The sequence below is a fragment of the Rhincodon typus genome, unplaced genomic scaffold (assembly GCF_021869965.1).
Source record: "Rhincodon typus isolate 14 unplaced genomic scaffold, sRhiTyp1.1 hic_rhity00000616, whole genome shotgun sequence".
NCBI classification, from domain to species: domain Eukaryota; kingdom Metazoa; phylum Chordata; class Chondrichthyes; order Orectolobiformes; family Rhincodontidae; genus Rhincodon; species Rhincodon typus.
In genome coordinates this window covers 30,526-49,626 of record NW_025966254.1, presented here as the reverse complement: position 1 = coordinate 49,626, position 19,101 = coordinate 30,526, and the positions used below count along the sequence as shown (strand labels likewise).

General features: G+C 35.9%; 1 protein-coding gene across 3 annotated transcripts in view; it reads left to right on the top strand.

The window, feature by feature from the left end:
• The first annotated feature begins 295 nt into the window (after positions 1–295).
• Positions 296–19,101, top strand: part of LOC109930319 (transcriptional activator protein Pur-alpha) — a 34,307-nt gene continuing 15,501 nt past the window's right edge. Inside the window, exons 1-2 of one of the 3 annotated variants that reach the window (XR_007266292.1) lie at positions 296–442; positions 5,812–6,801. Coding sequence is in view for 2 of the 3 variants with exons in the window: in XM_020529826.2 (XP_020385415.1) it covers positions 5,859–6,659 (801 nt within the window). In the remaining variant the exon portion in view is untranslated. Of the gene's footprint in view, positions 443–5,811; positions 7,349–19,101 lie in introns of those variants that run through there. The other 2 variants (XM_020529826.2, XM_020529827.2) reach the window with 2 other exon arrangements.

Below are 19,101 nucleotides of genomic sequence, written 5' to 3'. Positions count from 1 at the left end.
AGCAGAGTACTATGGCGACTTCCACGAGAGAATTGCAGTACGGTAGCTACTTTCCATTTGCGTTCGGACTCTCACCCTCTGCAGAAAAAAAACATACGAATGTACCGTTACGTTGAGCGAATGGGGAGAAAAAATATATCCTTGTCTCGGTACAAATGACTTTCTAAGTAGAACAGCAGATATTCCTCTGTCTCCCCGATTCCTGGTGAAAGTTCCGGGCCTATGCAGTACGTTGCCCTGACGTACTGGAGACCGTGTCGGACGCAGGAGAACGTGATGTCGTGAGACGAGTCGCTTTCTCTTCTCTCACCATCGATTGTGCCAAGGTGGCAGCACTCTGATCAGGCCTTCCTAATAAACTGCACTTCACTGTTCGGCCATCATAGTTCTGACAGGTAATCACACCTAGATCTGCAAAGTCTGCGGGCAGAAAAGCTGCAGGGTAAGGTCGCAGCCCTCTTGTTTATTATTTTAATAATCTTTACTGCATGTCAAGTGCGTATTATACATTTCCTTCATTTCTTTAAAGGGGGCTATATTGTCAATAATATTACTAGCTCAGTTTTGGGTTATAAAAGTCCCATCCTATTGGTGGAAGGAGCTCTGCTTCAATGAAATGCCTATGAATGTTTAGTGTTAATGTATTGTGCTATGATTCATAGACTGTCAATATAAGAAATATAAAAATATCATTCTGCATTTTAGAAAAAAAAAGGTTTCTGTCTCTTTTTAAGAGAAATGGTTTGGACTTAAAAGCAAATTCTTATAGTACTTTGATTGCAGATTTTAATAAAACAGATTTTGTGAAATATCCAGATAACTGCTGAATTTTTGATCTCTTAAATATTAGTCATTATTTTTGCCTTGGCTATAATTTATCCTATTTAGTTGCGAAATAGCTTATTATCTTACCTCTATGAATAAAACCGCAATCTAATTGGAATCTATTAAAATGCCTTTTTGGTAAAACATATAAGCTATCGATAACCTATGGGCCTTTTTCATTACGTTGTTCAAGATTTCGATTAGCAGTTGACAAACAGAGCAAAACCATTTATCGCCTTTCTGTGAAAACCCTGGTAATTAACTTGTGAGACTGTTTGTAGTAACTGATTTACTAATTTTGGTTGGAAGTAAACCAGTTTGAAAAACCTGGAGTGAGAAATATGTGGCACTTAAAATAGGAAAGCGCGTTCAGCGTTATCTTCAGTGTGTTCCCTTAAAGTTTACAAACACAGATTATAGACACACAAAGAGGTAAAGATGCAGATAATCGTCGCATCAACTCGCCTGGCTTCTTCTTCTTTAAGAAAACACTAACATAAATGGCTTCAGGAATTATTGTTGAAAACGAGTTTTGATTGCTTTTGGTGTTGGTCACATTTCTATAACCAAAGTCCCCGAAGTTGACTTCTCTGGCTCTACGTTAACTTACATTGTCTCCCGCGGAAAAGATAAGCTATCATCGCGTGTGCACTTTGGTCAAGCGTCGACGACAAACCATCTTTCTAAGTCACAAAATCCAACTCCAAAGCAATATAACTTGTTCAGGAGGTTTCAGGGTTTAAAGGGCGTAGTGTATAATTTTTATTTGGATTTTTATTCCCTAGATTGTAGTGTATAAAGCGCATGTATGCTTTAAGTTCATACCTCAAGAATACTGTGATTAAGGAACTTAACTTTATAAAACTGTCCTCGAAAAATTGTACCCGCTGTTTGTCTTTAGAGGTACTTATCTAAGGAGTAATTTGTAGACGCTTTTACAAAACCTTAAGCTTAATGATTGCTAGTTTAAATAGATTAAACAGCCTCATTTTAAAACATTTGAAAGCAATGGTTTTTTCACTCGATTATTTTGAAGTACATTATTTGCAAGTCAAGGGAAATACTGTTTACCTTTCTCCATATCTTACAGATAATCTATTTTTAAAACTATTTCACACTTTTCAAATGCACTATTTATTGCAAAAAACTTTCCACAAAATTGTATATTTGACTAGTAGACAAATTGAATGTGATGCCCATTCTTTGATGCACTGCAGAAATTCACAAAGATCCTTAGACAGCGCCTTCCACAGCCACAACCACTTCCATCTAGAAGGACAAGAGCAGCAGATATATGAGAACACCACCACCTGCCAGTTCCCCTCCAAGCGACTCATCACTCTGACTTGGAAATATAACGCCGTTCTTTCAGTGTAGTTGGGTCAAGGTCTTGGAATTCCCTCCCTAACATCATTGTGAGTCTACCTACAGTACTTGGACTGCAAAGGTTCAAGAAAGCAGCTCACCACCACCTTCTCAAGGGCACCTAGGGATGGGCAATAACTGTTGGTCCAGTCAGCGACACTCAAGTCCCACGAGTGAATACAAAAATGTGCTGATGTTATTGTAACATATTGAAAATAACCCATGCGAAATATTGCTGATATTGGAAATTTGAAATAAAAACAGAAAATGCTGAGCGAGTTTGGCAGCATCTGTGGAAAGAAAAATTAATGTCTGGAGACCAATAATAATAATCTTGTACTCGAAACATGAACTGATTCTCTTTCCATAGATGCTGCCAGACTTGATGAGCATGTCCAGCGTTTCTGTTTTGATGTCATCATGATAATAAATTCGAGCAACTACATCAGAGTTTTATGTTGTTTGTACGCAAAATCTTTTGCGGAGGGATTTGTGATAAGAAAACGCTCAAATAAAGCTATGAATACAAAGTCTTAAAGTAGTGATAAACCTCATATTTCTTACTCTTTTCAGCAACTAAGAGCAGTTAAGATTTTCAGTAAGGGGACATCTAGGCGACAATTCTATCTTAATTTGTCAACAGTAAAAATTGCACCAAATGTTCGTTCCCTGCAGTGGATGAAACTAAGTTTCTCGTCAGAATGAAGTTGAAAGAATGGATCAGTTGGGCGAATTGTAGAGAAAAGTACTGCTGGAAAAAGTAACCGTTTGTCGTTGTAGCCTATTCATTGCTTGTACCAATGTTGCCCCATAAATTTAGAGGAGAGCAAAACACATTCCTGACATCATAATTGCGTTGTCTAGCTTGAAGTGGTTTGGGCGCATTATTTAATCGAATCTATTTAGAATGAAGGGGTCATTCTGATTGCCGGTTAAGGGTATTGTGAAGACCCCTTGTTCATTGCAAAATTCTGTGTCTGTCCGTGTGAGGAAATCAACAGTAATCAATTTAAAGATGAAAAGATGCCAATTTTAAATCATTCTAATATTAGCACTTTGAGTAACTAAATTGTTTTGAAAGGGAAAGAACTTTCCCATCAGCGGGTATATTGATGAATAAATTACAAACGGAACGGGAGTTCCGATCATCCGCGCCTTAGGTTTTGGGTGAATGAATTATAAATGCTGCAGATGTTATCTGAAGTAAAATAAGCCGTTGCAAAATAACAGATTTGAATGGGAATATTTGACATTGCTTAAGCATTGGAGTTTGAATAATTTCGTTTCCGCTGTTGGAAATAAAATCATTCCAGATGGCCGGTAATTCGTTTCACAAGCTTCTTTAAGACGTATATTCCATTTGGATCTGATGTAAATTCAAAACAGTGATTTCTTATGTGAGTATAATTGAGAAATTTAACTGCAGTGTAGAAATCAGACTTTCCGAATTCCCCTCAGAAAACTTTGTTCATTGTTGCTTATCAACCGCGAGCTTTAGCGTTTGCAGAAATGCATTTTGACCAATACCCCGATCGGTCTGATTTCAAACCTGCGCCCTTTCCTAACCAATTTAGTTTCAAATCGCGTTAACGTACTCATTTAAACTTCAAACTTGTACGAACATACGAAAGTGACAACCAGGGAGAAAACCAACTGGTCCATCAATACTGCCCCACAGAGTGTGATGCCTGAAGTGCGGTGATGGCGAAGCCCTTACCCACCAGCGTTTTCTCTTGGGATAAATACAAAATACATTATTTTATTAAAAGTAAAGAAATTAGTTACCTGAAATGAGAAAAAGGTAATGTTTTAGCATATTGAATAATTTAATCTGAAACTATGCAACATAGATTGTCATCTGGGCTTTGATTTGATTTGCCATAACTAACTACAGGGAGTAAAATATTCGCGCATCTAACAAGAGCAAACGAAGTATACAAGGCACCCTTTCCTCCTTAAATGTAGCATTATTATGACTGTTTAACTAATCACATATAAACTTCAATTCATTTCATGGAATAGAGATCAGATTTGTTTGTGTAGTTACACTTTGGGCTTAGAAAATAAAATTGATAAATGTAATGTTCTGTGAACATTTGGAGCCCCGTGCGAACTACGGATATATAGATTTTGATGCATGACGATGACATACAACAGTATTTTTGTTACTTTTAATCACAAACATACTTTATCGAAATTAGTATTTCTAGTTATTGATGCCCTTCTTGTGAAAGTTTATAATCTGTCGATTTTTCTTTGAGTCGCAAGCGGTTAGGATCATTTCCAGGACCATTTCGTGAAATGCAGATGATGTTACGTATTGTATTAACCATGAAAATATTGAGAAGGCGGTGCTTTCTAGTATTTAGGGTATGTTTGAAGAAATGTCATAAAAGTTAAGATTCATATTGATCATACGTTTATGAACTATCTAATAGAATATGTAAATATTTATATTGAATTATTTGGAAGATCTTGAAAATCCTTAACTACTCTCGTTACATTTCATCTTGACAAACAATATGTAAACATGACGAGAAGGATAATCACCTTACAATTTTGCGCCTCTAGGCTTTTCTTCAGTTATATTTTTGTAGCATCGTTAGTATTATGTCGAACGTTAGCATGTATCTCGAGATGTTGATTTTCAATCCAAATTAATGTATTAAATGCGATTTGTTCGGAACATGGGATGACACTTCATATATGATAAATACAATTATTGCACATTAACGCCAAGTTCAGTGAAAACAAATACACAATATGCAAGCAATTGTTCACTGTAATGTAATTTCTTGGCAAATTATCGTGGAAGGGTATACAATTAATGAATTGTGTGAAAAGGTTACAGTTCATTGTGAAGGTAATGGAGTATAATAGGTGAATGCCTGTATTTCCATATTTAAACATTTACGGTAAACAGGAAAAATGTAGTCTACTAATTTGAATGTTCTTGATGGTTTTGCAGTTTTTGATAAAAGGCAATGTCTGGTATTATAGCCTGGCTTAAGATGTGCAAAATATTTCATGTGCAAAACAAAATACCATCAGTGATTAGTTGAAGTGTCACTCCCAACACACGAAGTGCTATTGATTTATTTACTATATATGTAATAGCTTTATGCATTTGCTGGGGAATGCAGCCATTTTGCTTATCAAGTATAGTTATTTATATGCACCATAACAACATAAGTCGCATTATGTTTCTCATGTGTTTATGCTTCAGCGTTTGTTGAATCTGAATGGTTATCAAAATCGCGTTAATTGTCAGATAGCAAACACCTATTACAAAATTAGCATATTATGTTTTAATGTTGGCAGACTTTCACTTGCATCGGACAATTAGCTAGGGTTGCGAAATGGGAATGATGAAAAATGCTTATGGTGGTGGAATGGGGGAAGCAAACGCTGTCCCATCACTTTAGCCTTTCTGATCGGTGTTCAATGTCTCACTTTGTCGAGGGCAGACATCAGCTGCTTTGCTGCGATACTTGAGCAGTTGGAGGCAGTCTGGGAGGTCGGGAGCTTGTAAAGGAACTGCTGATTGGCGGGTGGCGGGGGTTTCTGACGGTCTTGACCAATGAGAGCGGCTCTAACGAAATGTCTCCTCCCTTGCTGCAGTCTCGCGAGATCGCCGGCTGCTGGGAGTTTGGAAGAAGGCTACCATCATGGCGGATAGAGACAGTGGAAGCGAGCAGGGGGCGATCAGCTCGAGCTTGCAGCAGCTGCAGCAGGAGACGCAGGAACTGGCCTCCAAGAGAGTGGACATTCAGAACAAGCGCTTCTACCTGGACGTGAAGCAGAATGTCAAAGGCCGTTTTCTGAAGATAGCGGAGGTGGGAGCAGGAGGCAATAAAAGTCGCCTAACTCTCTCGATGTCTGTTGCTGTGGAGTTCCGTGACTACCTGGGCGATTTCATCGAACATTACGCACAGCTCGGCCCCAGTAACCCGGACATGCAGACGGACGAGCCGAGGCGAGCTCTGAAAAGTGAATTCTTGGTGCGGGAAAACCGCAAATATTACATGGATTTAAAAGAGAACCAGCGAGGCCGGTTCCTACGGATCCGCCAAACCGTGAACCGGGGACACGGCCTTGGCTCGCAGGGTCAGACTATCGCCCTTCCCGCTCAGGGGCTGATTGAATTCCGTGATGCACTCGCTAAACTCATCGACGATTATGGCATCGAAGAGGAACCCACTGAGTTACCCGAAGGGACATCTCTCACTGTGGACAACAAACGATTTTTCTTTGACGTTGGGTCAAACAAGTATGGCGTTTTTATGAGAGTAAGTGAGGTGAAACCATCATACCGCAATTCTATCACGATACCGTACAAAGTGTGGGCCAAGTTTGGAAATACTTTCAGTAAATACGCAGAGGAGATGAAGAAAATACAGGAGAGACAGCGGGAGAAAAGATCTGAACAGCAAGAAGAAGCTCCCGGAGATGATGGGGAGGAAGACTGATAAAACTGTAATAAAAAAAACACTTCCTGTAAAACTGTAACTGTTTAACTACGAGGGAGCACCACCCACCAAACCTCCACAACTGACAGTTCGACTTGTCACCCATCGCTGGATGTTCGTCCACTTATCAACCGTGTAAACCGTAAGCAGCTGCTAAGTAATAACATTATGAACTGTGTTTCCTACTTGATTAAAAAAAAAACTGAGTGTTTATTTCCCTAATTAACCAAGACTTTTGTACACGTTCAAGCTATTAAAAGTGTTTGCAATCGTCAGATAATATGCTGAATTATAATGAAATAAGTCCTTTTCATGTGAGCTAACATTTGACTTAGCACAAAATGAGAGATATTTTAGAAGAACACGTAAATAATATTTTTAGTTTTCTCATTTTGTTACCAAATTTCAAACATTATACGGAGGTTATAGTATATTTGACACCCTATATACCTGTGATTAGAGATGTGTATATATGAGGGCTAGGCATGCTGTGTGTCTGAGCTTTGTTAAATGTAATGCAGAAGTCTGTAGAGTTAAAAGGTACATAGGTTTATTCATGCAAGGTAAAACTATTAAGAAGTGCTCTCTTTTATACAATATGCATTGCATCTGGACCTTAAACATATAAAACTGGTCAGTGGAACTTCTGTGAACATGAAGCAAATTATTAAAAAAGGCATTTAAATGAACTGCAAAGTTGTTTGATTTTTACAGACAAATGTTAACCTATGATTAACAAAGCAAGTAGCACATTTTAAGTTAGGTTATGATAATTTTGCTCTTAACTGTGAATGTGAGTTACTGGTATTTAATGTATTTAGATTAGTTGTCAAATTATATGCATTCTATCAGATGGTACATAATTAACAATTGATAGGGAACTTTTAATGTGAGTGCATTCATGTAGCAAGCTATTGCCTGAATTACTGTTACCTGTAAAGAGAGGAAATTGCATTTATTTACTTTGTGGGGGAAGGGGTTGACTTAATGTTAAGTGGGAATCTCAGCAAATGACGTGTCAATGACAGCATTTTATTGGGGCCAACTCTTCCAGATTACATTTCCTGTTTGGTTAATATCATATTTTAGAACATTCTAAAGGCACAGATTATTCTGCACTTTATAATATCACAGTATTAACACTATATACATAATTTGATTTGTTTTATTGTCGTACAACCTATGAAAATGTTTTGCGTCTTACTGGTTGCTAGTGACTGTTGCATTCGTGTGGATTATCTGTTGCTGGCAAATTGAAAGTATTACATACATTTTAGGTCACTAATCACTGTAAAGGTCTTTTTTGTTTTTGCTGGGTTTTTCCCAGTTTTCGTTCTGTAGTTCTTCAGTCAGTTGTGACCTTGTCAATTGGGATTATGTAGAGATAAAATTCCTTGTTTTATAGTTTAGACTATTCGGCTTTTGTGTGGTTTGTTTATAGAATTTTACAACCATTGTGGTAAAATTTCAAGAACTATGCTTTCCCATTGTGTGTAAAGCAAGGGCTGCTTTGATCTAAACATGTGTAAACAATGATTCCTGGCTCAAGTCATTTAAATCAGAGCCGCACTTTGCATAAGAAATGTTTTAAATCCTTGTACAGTAAAATGTATACAATGAGGTACTAAATATTACTGTTAAGCACATTCATACTTCATTGTTTAGTGGAAGAGTTTAGCCATTTATAGTTGATTATATCTTGATAGTTGTGAATCTAAATATTTCTCATCTATCATTTGAGGGTTTCCAAGATTCAGCGCAAATGACAATGTAACATTAAGGAATTTTTAGTGTAACATTTGATGCTTTTTTGGGGTTTTTTTTTTATATAATGCTGTGTTTAACAGACATTGCCAGTACTTGCCCTGCCAGTTGCCTTTTATTACTTGCAAAAACAGTTAGGTGCTACTGTAATCTGAAGGTTTATATTTCTGTAGCACAACATTTCAGAGGTATTCTAACCAGTGTGAAACTGGGCAATAAACATCACTAACCCTATCACTGTTCAATTGTAATTATACAGATCAATATATTAGTATTGAATATCAGATATATTTACAAAGTTTCCTGTAAAATTTGTTGTTAATAAATCCAATGTATAGAATAGGCAATTGCTTTGGAACCCAAATTTTGATCAGCCTTCCAAAATTTCTGATGGCTTCCCAGTCCACTCCAATCCAATCCCCATATTTGGTATTAACAAGTCATGCAGAATCTGATTTACTATTGCCAAGCTGGGATAAAGTAATCCAGCTTGCACTGTAACAGACTTTATGGAGATGGAGAATTAATTTGAAAATAAAATTACAGCAGGACAAGATCGGTAAATGCAATCATATGTAGTTTTACTTGATTTTGACGAAGAATGTAAAACAAATTAATAAGCAGAGTTATAAAATATACGTTCATATGAATCCAATCATAGATGACTTATTTCATGGAAGTACATTATTTAATGATTTACAGACTATATAACAATTGTTGTAGCAGCCCTTGTTTCAAGTAGTGACCTATACCCTGCCCCACCTCCACTCATATATTGTATGTGATTTTGAATTTGTGTGCTTGCCAGTTTGCTTCAAGTGCCAGCGGCTTTGCAGTGCAGCAGTTCGAAGATACATTGGCTTTAATCAGAATAGTGATACTGGCTTTAATGATATTTACTGAAAGCCATTCTGCCTCTTCTGAAGCCCACCATATTCTCAATGATCAAGAACCTAAAATGTGGCTATTTTCATACAAGCAGTGACAATTAATATGGCTCAAAAATAATCCACAAAACTATTTTCTAATATTTAAATCTGTGCAGAATTTTAGAGTAGGATTATTTGTTTAAAAATACAATTCTGAATTTTGCAGTTTATTTGACTTGTAGCCAAGTGGTTAGAGTTGGCCTGAATTGTGCATTAAAGTTGAGTAGAAGCCTGCTGCATTAATAGCCATCATTTTGTAAGGTGCCACAGATTTAAAAGGTGTTGTGACTAAATTTAATAGATGAGTGGCGTGCAATAAGTCATATTTTTAAATATTTGTACTTTTAATTTCTTTCATTTTTCCCTGCAAGCCTGACTGTACATGAGTTTAACTTCTTAATTTTAAATTGGTAAATTCCAACCTTCACCAACTTCTTTAAAGCAAGGCACTTTTATTATCAAAGAAAATTGATTGTGCATAAGGAATGCATTTTTGGCAAGGAATCAAATTTGGAATTAATTTACTGTTTACAGTATGTGAGTAGGAATCAATTAAAAGGAAACCAAAAATAGTATGCTAGTAAGTTTCTTTGCTTTAAGTTTAAAGTCTCAGTTTGTAAAACTTGCTAAGTGTCAAAATGTGATACCATTATTATCTTTCCAGTCTGTTTCAAAACTTTTACCTAAAATATTTGACTGATTTACTGCCATTTAATATCAATTAAGCATGGTGCTGATTTAATTTTTAATTGTCAGAAATAAAGTTAATTTTAGAAGTTTTAGAAATATTTTTTGTTGTATTTTCACAATCCTAATAAATTCCTTTTGAGAATCTTTGGTGGTAGACTATTTTGTTGGAATGTATTTTTAAGATGCAAATGGCTTGCAGATTTTTTTGAAATTATCCAAATGTAATAGAGGAATACCAAAATATTGATATTCGCTGGCCATATACACTTGCAAGCTTCCATTGCATATTGACTTAATGGAATTTATCAGAGTTTGGTAACATTGGACACATTCCTCAATTAACACTTCAAGAGAAATTGTTAGGACTAAAATTTGCAAATTTTCTTCCTACTATAGAAGTAGTACTCAGTCCTTAAATATTAAGTGAGTCTTAGCTATAATTCTAGATAATATGACATTGTACTTTATTCATTTTGAAATATTATTGCTAGACTAGAAAGGGATATTTTAAATTTGTCTTAGCCAATTAATATCACTGCAACCATTGGCAATAAAAATGATAGTTATTGAAAGGTAACATTTACAGTATTGTCCACTTCCCAAGTCAGTAGTAAAAGTTCAGAGACAACTACTTATTAACATGACAATTGTTTCACATAAAGCCCTGAAACAGCCTACAATTTATATTCCTGTAAAGAATGTTTTCGAGTCTTGAATTATTTTAAGCCTAATTTTTTACAATGCTCCCCTTTGCCTGCTTATTTGAGACTGATCATAGCTAGACAATCGTAGTCAATTGAATGCAATTGGTATCAAACTTTCCATAAGTATCTGAATTTTAGAGGGGCCTGTCAATAACCATTAAATCTTGTTTTGCTTAGTTTCTTGCATCACTTTGCGTAAGTCAAACGTATGATTTAAGAGCAGCATGAGGCCATTTAGCCCCTTGATCTTGCTCTGTTATTGAATAAGATCATGTCTGATCTGTTTGTGTTTTAAATTCCCCTCTTCCCTGAATAACCTTTGGTTCATGATAGACAAGGGAATCAATCTACATTCGTCATCTGAGACAGAGTTCCAAAGTAACATAACCCTCTGATAGGAAATAAAACCCTCATTTCTCTCCTAAAAGGGTGATTTCTAATTTTAAAATAATGCTCCCTACTTCTGGACCCACCCACAAGATGAAACATTCTTTCCACAATCCAGCTTGTCAAAACGACTCCAGATCATATGCATTTCAATTAAATCATCCCTCACTTCTCTAAACTCCAGTGGAAACAGGTTTGGCCTGTCTAACTCTGATGCTACTTGGCCTGCTGTGTTCATCCAGCTCTACACCTTGTTATCTCAGATTCTCCAGCATCTGCAGTTCCTACTATCTCTGGCCTGTCTAACTGTTCCTTATGAGACAGTTCGCTCATTCCAGCTATCAATCTAGTGAGCCTTGTCTGAATTGTTGTCAGTGCATTTGCATTCTCCTTTAAATAAGGAGACAAAGTTGCACACCGTATTTGAGATGTGATCATACCAATTTCCTGTACATCTGAAGCATTACATCCTTAATTTTATGTTCAAATCCTCATAATAAAATATTTTTACATAGCCTGCTTAATTATTTGCTGTATTTGTATACTAACTTCTTATGACTCATGCACTGTACCACATAGATTCCTCTGCAGCTCAGAATTGTGTAGTCATTCTTTGTTTAGTAATACTCTTTTTGATTGTACCTGCAGAAGTGAACATCTTGACATTTTCCATATTGTATCTGCCAGATTTTTGCCCACTGACCCAACCTATCTATATTTGTTTACAACATTCCTGTGACCTCCTCACAACATACTTACTTTCTTTCCTATCTTTGTATCATTTACAAATGTAGCTACCATGACTTTGCTTCTCCTCATCTAAGCACTTGATATAAATTGTAAAAAGTTAAGGGCCCCACGTGCACTCCTGAAGCATCCACTTGTTGCATCCTGCCAATCAAAGACCCATTATGCATACCTCTGTGCTTTTTGTCAGCCAATCTTCAGTCTATGTTAATGTCATCCTCTACATCATGAGCTTCTACTTTGTGTATGCTTTAAAAATCAATCCCTTTTTGATATTTATAGTTCCAGCAGTAATGATTAAGTAATGACAAATTACCATCAAGTCTCTGGCGCAAAGTAAATTTGTCTGAAGTATGTTAATTTTAAAATGAGGAAGATATAAACAAGGCATTTGTAAAGGATCAAAAACCAAACAAAACAATTTATATTTAAAGTAAACTTGAGGCTAAGTGTGCATCACAGTGAGCAACTTTTGTGGCTTTCCATTGCTCATTCTGTAAATAAAGACTTCTGTAAAAGGAAGAATTAGAAAAGACAAATGGTTTTCATACTCTTATCGACTTGTTACCTATTTAAACACGCTAAAGCTTTGTACTTCATTTTTAAATTACCAGACATGGATAACTTAAAAGAGTAAAATATGGTATTCACATGCAATTTAGAATTGAAGTACTATCTTGCTTACTCCCCAGATAATGCATAGAAAATTTCCAGTTTACAATAATTTCACACCAGGTATGAAGCTATCATTTAATTTGTGTTAATTCAGTATAAACAAACTGTTGCTTGGGCAAAAAAGACTTTTACAAAGTAAATCCCATGTTGCATACAAAGCATAAACAAGTGCACTTAAATATTCAGAACTACTTAATACTATTCCTGTACTTTAGGTCATAGAATCAAGAATCCCTGCAATCAGACAGAGGCCATTTGGCCCATCAAATCTGCACTGATCCTCTAAAGAGCACCCCACCAAGACACACTCCATCCTATCCCCATAACCCTGCATATACCATGGCCTATCCACCTAGCCTACTCGTCCCTGGACACTAAGGAGCAATTTAGCACAGCCAAATCTGCACACATTGGAGCTTGGGAGGAAACTGGAACGCCTGTCAGAAACCCATGCAGACATGGGGAGAACGTGCAAACTGTGCCTAAGGCTGGAATTGAACCTGAGTCCCTGGCTATGTGAGGCACTGCTATTCACTGTGCCACCATGCAACCCAACTTCCTCCAGGTGATGAATTCTATTGTCATACATATTTGATTAGTAGAGTAAACATGTGAAGGAACTACTTAAAATAATACATTTGAGGCCCCTAAGCTGTACAAAAGTTCCTTTGCTTAGACTCCAAGTTTGCTGAATTCCATTAAGATGATGGAAAGGGTGTGTTTGTCAATATGGCCAGCTTATCTGTATAAAAATGTATGGACATGTATTTGAGAACTAAAATCAAACCAGCTGCACCTTTTCCATATTGGGATACAGATGCTTTATTAGTTTTGATTCAATTTTATTTTCTTTTTGAGTTGAGCCTAGCTAATAAAACGCGTAAGCGGTATGATTCCATATTTCTATCAGTGCTGTTTTCATGTTTTTCACCAGCATTTTTTCACCTTGGAGTTTTTATTTTTGATGTATGTTCCCCCTTCCCCATATTTTTGGCTTATGCCCAAAAAACAATTGAAATAAAACACAGAAACAGACCCTTCGGCCCAACTCGTCCTGGTTCTTTGCTGTGATTGTCTAAGTCAAGCCCTGCGATTATATAAGGCTGAATTTTACCAAATCTTAGAGATTACTTTCAGTGATTCCAATCCCTTCTGTTTAGATTCACTAAGTAATACTATCCAAGTAATCACAGCAGATATCAGGATTTCACTACGATTTGACTGTTTTGCACAGCCATGGCAAAAGCCATAAAACCTTTCCTATGCTGTCAAAACATTTTGAAATCCCTTGCCCTAGTCAGCTGTGTTGCTTTGTAATTTGATTACATCCTGCATGTTTTTAGTGAAATAAGTATATCGCACTGCCATGATGAGGTCACTATAGAAATGTAAGATTTTGAACTTAAAGTAGAAATATCTTTACTATCATCTGGTTGTTAGTTAGACTTGCTACATAAACTCAAAACTGGTGGCTTGTGATAAGTAAACTTAATCATAATGAACGTTTAGGATCATTCCGTTGTACAAAATAAGTAATTTGTTTTAGTTTATTGTTGTAGATCAGAAATTAAATTTAGAAATGAACAATTTTGGGGATTTGTTTTTGGATATTTTAAATTTCTTTTCAAGTCCAAATATAAAAAATTCCACCGTCGGGAGCAACACAATCACCTGCAGAGTAAAGCCCCTCTTTTAATGAAACTGTCAAGCGCAACCCCTACAACACCAGTTTGTATTTGCAACTAAGGATACTAGTAATCCTTCTGTTGTAAGATTGTTAATTAGTGCCTGATTTGAGTTGTGACCTTGGGTCCACTAAAACATGACTGATGCAACTTAAATTGATAGGATGCTTTAAGTCAAAGAATAAAAATGCTTTCATTGGATGATGCTACTATATAATTCACCTCACAGAGGCAAGGCTATATTTTAACTCTGCCATATTAACAAAGTAGAAGTCTAAATTTTTGATGTGATATAATAAATATTTTCACATCATTATATTACATAATTACAAAATTTGCTTAAACTAATAGTATTTAGGATATTTTTTGGAATCTAACAGTTGGTAATTTTCTAAGAAAATTGTCAATTAAGTCAAGGTGAAAGCAGCCTTGAATACCTTGATACCAGGCTGTATTTTCACAGTCTTGCTAATTCTTAATTGTTATTGTTTATTTAAAATTTGTGCTCTGTGGTAGGAAAAATACAGAAATTGTATAAATGCTTCTTTTTAGGCCCTCAATGTATCATAAAGGACTTTGTAGTCAATTAATTACTATCGAAGCGTAGTTACTTAAGTTGGCAAATATGACAGTATGCATACCATGATCACGTGAATAACAAAGAACTAAATGGCCATTTATCTTTCAAAGAACAATGCTAAATCAGATTGTGTTGGTCAGGGTTTTGAGGAAAACATGCTGTACCTATCTTAATTAGTGGCGTTGTGGCATTGCTCACACTCGTTTAGGAGGCCGGGCAGGACCTCTGTTCAATGTTTCTCCCAAAGACAAAGACAGAATAGCCAGTATCAATTAATGAGATTTTCCCAACAGGCTCTTTCACAGATGCTCTTTTTGTCAAATTGGAGATGGAAGACAAAATAAGGAGTGGAACTTCTCAAAAGTTGGATTTTACAACATGCTGTTCAGCCATTTGGGAAAGCCTTAGTGTAAAGTAAAAGTATTCAATTTTTGATATCACTTGTTATTGCATTAGATGAGACATGAATGAACCATCTTGAGAAGCTCTGTACCTTAGTAAATTATCAGATTTCAAAATAAAAACCAAAAGAACTGCGGATGCTATAAATCAAGAAGAAAAACAAAGTTGCTGGAAAAGCTCAGCAGGTCTGGCAGCATCTGTGAAGGAGAAGACGGAGTTTACATTTCGGGTCCGGTTCTGAGGAAGGGTCACCGGACCTGAAACGTTAACTCCGTTTTCTCCTTCACAGATGCTGCCAGACCTGCTGAGCTTTTCCAGCAACTTTGTTTTTGTATCAGATTTCAAAAGCTGTGAAGCTGTAATGTTTGAATACAATGGAGCATATACCTAACTTCAATTCAATTATTCTAAAAAATTTCGCATTTGAATTCAGATATTTGTCTCCTTAAATCATCCCTCTCCTTAAAAGCTGATACTATGTACTGAGCCCCAGTGAATTAGCTGAATTTTAATGGTTAACTTCAAATTGATTAAACTTGCTTACTGGAAAATCCATGCAAAATCATGTTATTTCTGAAGGTGGAAACGTATCACCATTGAGTACCAAAATTAGGTTAAAATATTAGATTTATTTATAGATGAAATATATTTAAGCTAAAAGTGAGGTACCAATACTGTAATATTTACATATAACTGGATTGGCTCACAAGTAGTTAAATACTGTATGCCATTTTAAAGGCACTTATTGGAGTTTCTTTCTGGCAAATTCCTGGCAACATATACTTTGTGAGATGATTACTCGTAGAACCCTTGTTGTCTTCGAGCGTGTATTAGAGAATGGAATACTAAAAGGGTTTCTTCATTGTAAGGGTGCACTTTATTTTGAATATGAAACTGTTTCTCCCTAAGTCCACAGTGTTCAGTTTTTCCTTCATGGAAAACAACCTAGTAACGAGACTGGGCTTCATCTCAGACCATGGATGGAAATTACAATTTTGTCTGTTGAATTGTCCATTAACATTTCAAACAGACCTCAGTGCCTGCAAAAATAGCTAGTTTAATTACTCAAAATGCAAGATAATGGTTTTCTTTCAATTGGAAACTTGAAGGAAAACAGCCTTTAAAAAAAGTTGTTATTTCTTTTTTAATATATCAAATATTTTACCATAACATTAGTAATAATCAAATCATTGAATGAAGCTGGAACACAGTTTGTTAATAATAAAGAATATCTAATGATTCCGTTATATAGAAATACGTACTATTATAAGGCATTTGCAACACAAAACTGATGGTTTCGTGCACCAGGTTCATGCTGGTGTTTATATTTTGCATCAACATCTCTACCCTTTATTAACTAGCCCCACATCTCCACATCCCCCTCTGTATTTATCTAGCCTCATCTTACTTGTAGTATAACTGCTCCTTGAGGTAGAGTTCCATATTCTAACCATCTCGAGTGAAGACATTTTTCATGAATTCCCAATTGTATTTATTAATGATTTTCTTATATTTATGAATCCTTGTTCTGATCTTTACTGCAATTAGAACTATCTTTTCCATGATACCCTTTTGAACCCTCCTACATTTTTTTTTTAAAAGCATCTGTAAAGGAACGATTCAAACTTTGCTGGAGCTAAAAGCCCCAAACTGTTGAACCTGATGGGCATAACCTCAGTTCTGTTGTCATACTGGTAAATTGATCTTGCCTCTTTTCTAGTTCCTATATATACTTAATACAAAATGAAGATTAGAACTGTTAATTATACTTCGTGTGGTCTCACTATGATTCCATACGGGTTTACATCTCTTGCTTGTCTGTTCTGTCTGTATAGAATTGCATCCCAATGTTTTTTTGATGATTTTATTAATCTGTGTCGCTGCTTCACTGATTTCCGTATCCATTGCCCCAGATCCTCATGTTCCTACACCCAAGTTAGCTTCTTACTTTTGAAGGTATTTGTGGTTCTTCTAATCTCCCTACCAAAATCTCAAATGGACTTCTCGCATATATCTATATTGAAATTTGTTTGCCAGTTACATGACCAGTCTGCAAGTCTTTTAATATTTTCCTGTTACAGTCTGGTTCTGAATTGATAATACTCCTTCCCCAAAATTCTGGTTGATCTGCAAATTTTGAAATTGTTCTTTTAATTCCAAGTCCAAATTGTTTTGTAAAGGTATACAACAGTGACTACAACATCAATTCCCACCTTTTCACCATCTGGTTAACTACAGTTGAGCCTCTACTGTTTTGTGTTGTCATCAGCTTGCTATTCATTCTATGACTTGTCCCTGGACTCCACGTGTTCTGATCTGAGTCATGAATCTACTTTGGAGAGGGACCTAGTAAATAACAGTAAAATTTAAAGGACTGTTGCTTTTGTACACACTTAAGCTTTCATATACAGTGATTTGTCACAGATTTTTGAATATACTGGTGGACATGAAAGTTTTTTCTACCACATCTGTTTAAAATGGGGAAATCATTTTGAGTATGAATCTAAATTGTAACCTTTTAAAATTAGATTGTGCCTGGAGGGAGTTATAAAACAATGAGGAGAAATCATGCTGATATTTGGAATTATTTGGGGAGATTAATTAACTTTTAGTGCTAATGATTTTATAAGAGAAATCTATACATTGATAAAGCTGCTACAGTCTAATGCTTCAGCTGAAGGTGGAATCGTTGTCAAGGAAACTGTTATGCATGAATTACATTTCTTCAGTATCAGTTCTCCATTTGCTATTTTTCTCTTCCAACTTTACAAGAGTAATGTTGGGATGAGGAATACGGAGAGAGAGAAGGAAAGAATCCAATATGACTATTGTACATGTCACTAAATTATCTAGGAAGTACAGTCCAGTGGAGTGGGTTCTGTCAGTTAGCTCCTGATGGTGTCCGATAGTGGAAATATAAGTAAATTTGGGGGAAATAATCTGCTTTATCGTTTCTCCCAGAATTGAGACTAATGTTGATAACATATTCAAAAAATTGCATCTGTGTGCGCACTGTTAATTATTTTCATTGTAACTTATGATCTCTGAGTTTATGCTGTAAACTATGTCATGCTATGATGATATGCATCATCTCCACCCCACCCTCATCCCCAATCCTCTACCATTTGCCTTCCCCAAAGATGAGTCAGTGGTCAGAGTAACCAGATAAACAACATTCAGGTTTTAAGGCAGGAAAACACAACATGTAACTTCCACTCAAAATTCAGCTTAATTGCTATATTTCCAATAACAAGCATGTTTTTGGTATGTGTTTCTTTTGCACTTATTGGCTTCTTCTCTACAAATGATTCATAGAGTTTGGATTCAGATCAAAAGTGCATGCGCAACAGAAACAATATATGTTAATATTAATTGTACTGGTTGATTGAGTTTTGACAGCATTTGGATAGTCACACAATGCAAACGTCTGACCAATGCAAACCAGAAACTTTGTTAAGTAAGCGCATAGATGAGGAAGAAATGATAAAAGGAAGTGTATACCAAAAAGATGTTTGTGATTAGCATTTTAGCTGTTTAACTGCGTTTTGAGTAATGTATTTTCTTACCTTTAAAATCTGCACATTGTCTATCCGACAACCCTATTCCATTCCTGACATCAGTCTGTCATACTGGATTGCTTGGCAATTCTATTACATAACAAGTGGAACAAGTATCTGAATTTATTGGTATGGTGTAGTAAATAGGTTCCTAAAACATCTACGTGTTAAATTCATTTTCCTAACTTCTTAAAAATGTAATCAGTGTGTGTATTTGTAGATTAAGAGGAAATGATTGCAGCATCATGTTCTGAAAGATAAAACCTTTCAACTTCTTTCACGAACTTCAGTGGCCACTGAATTTTGTAGCGCCAGGTTGTTG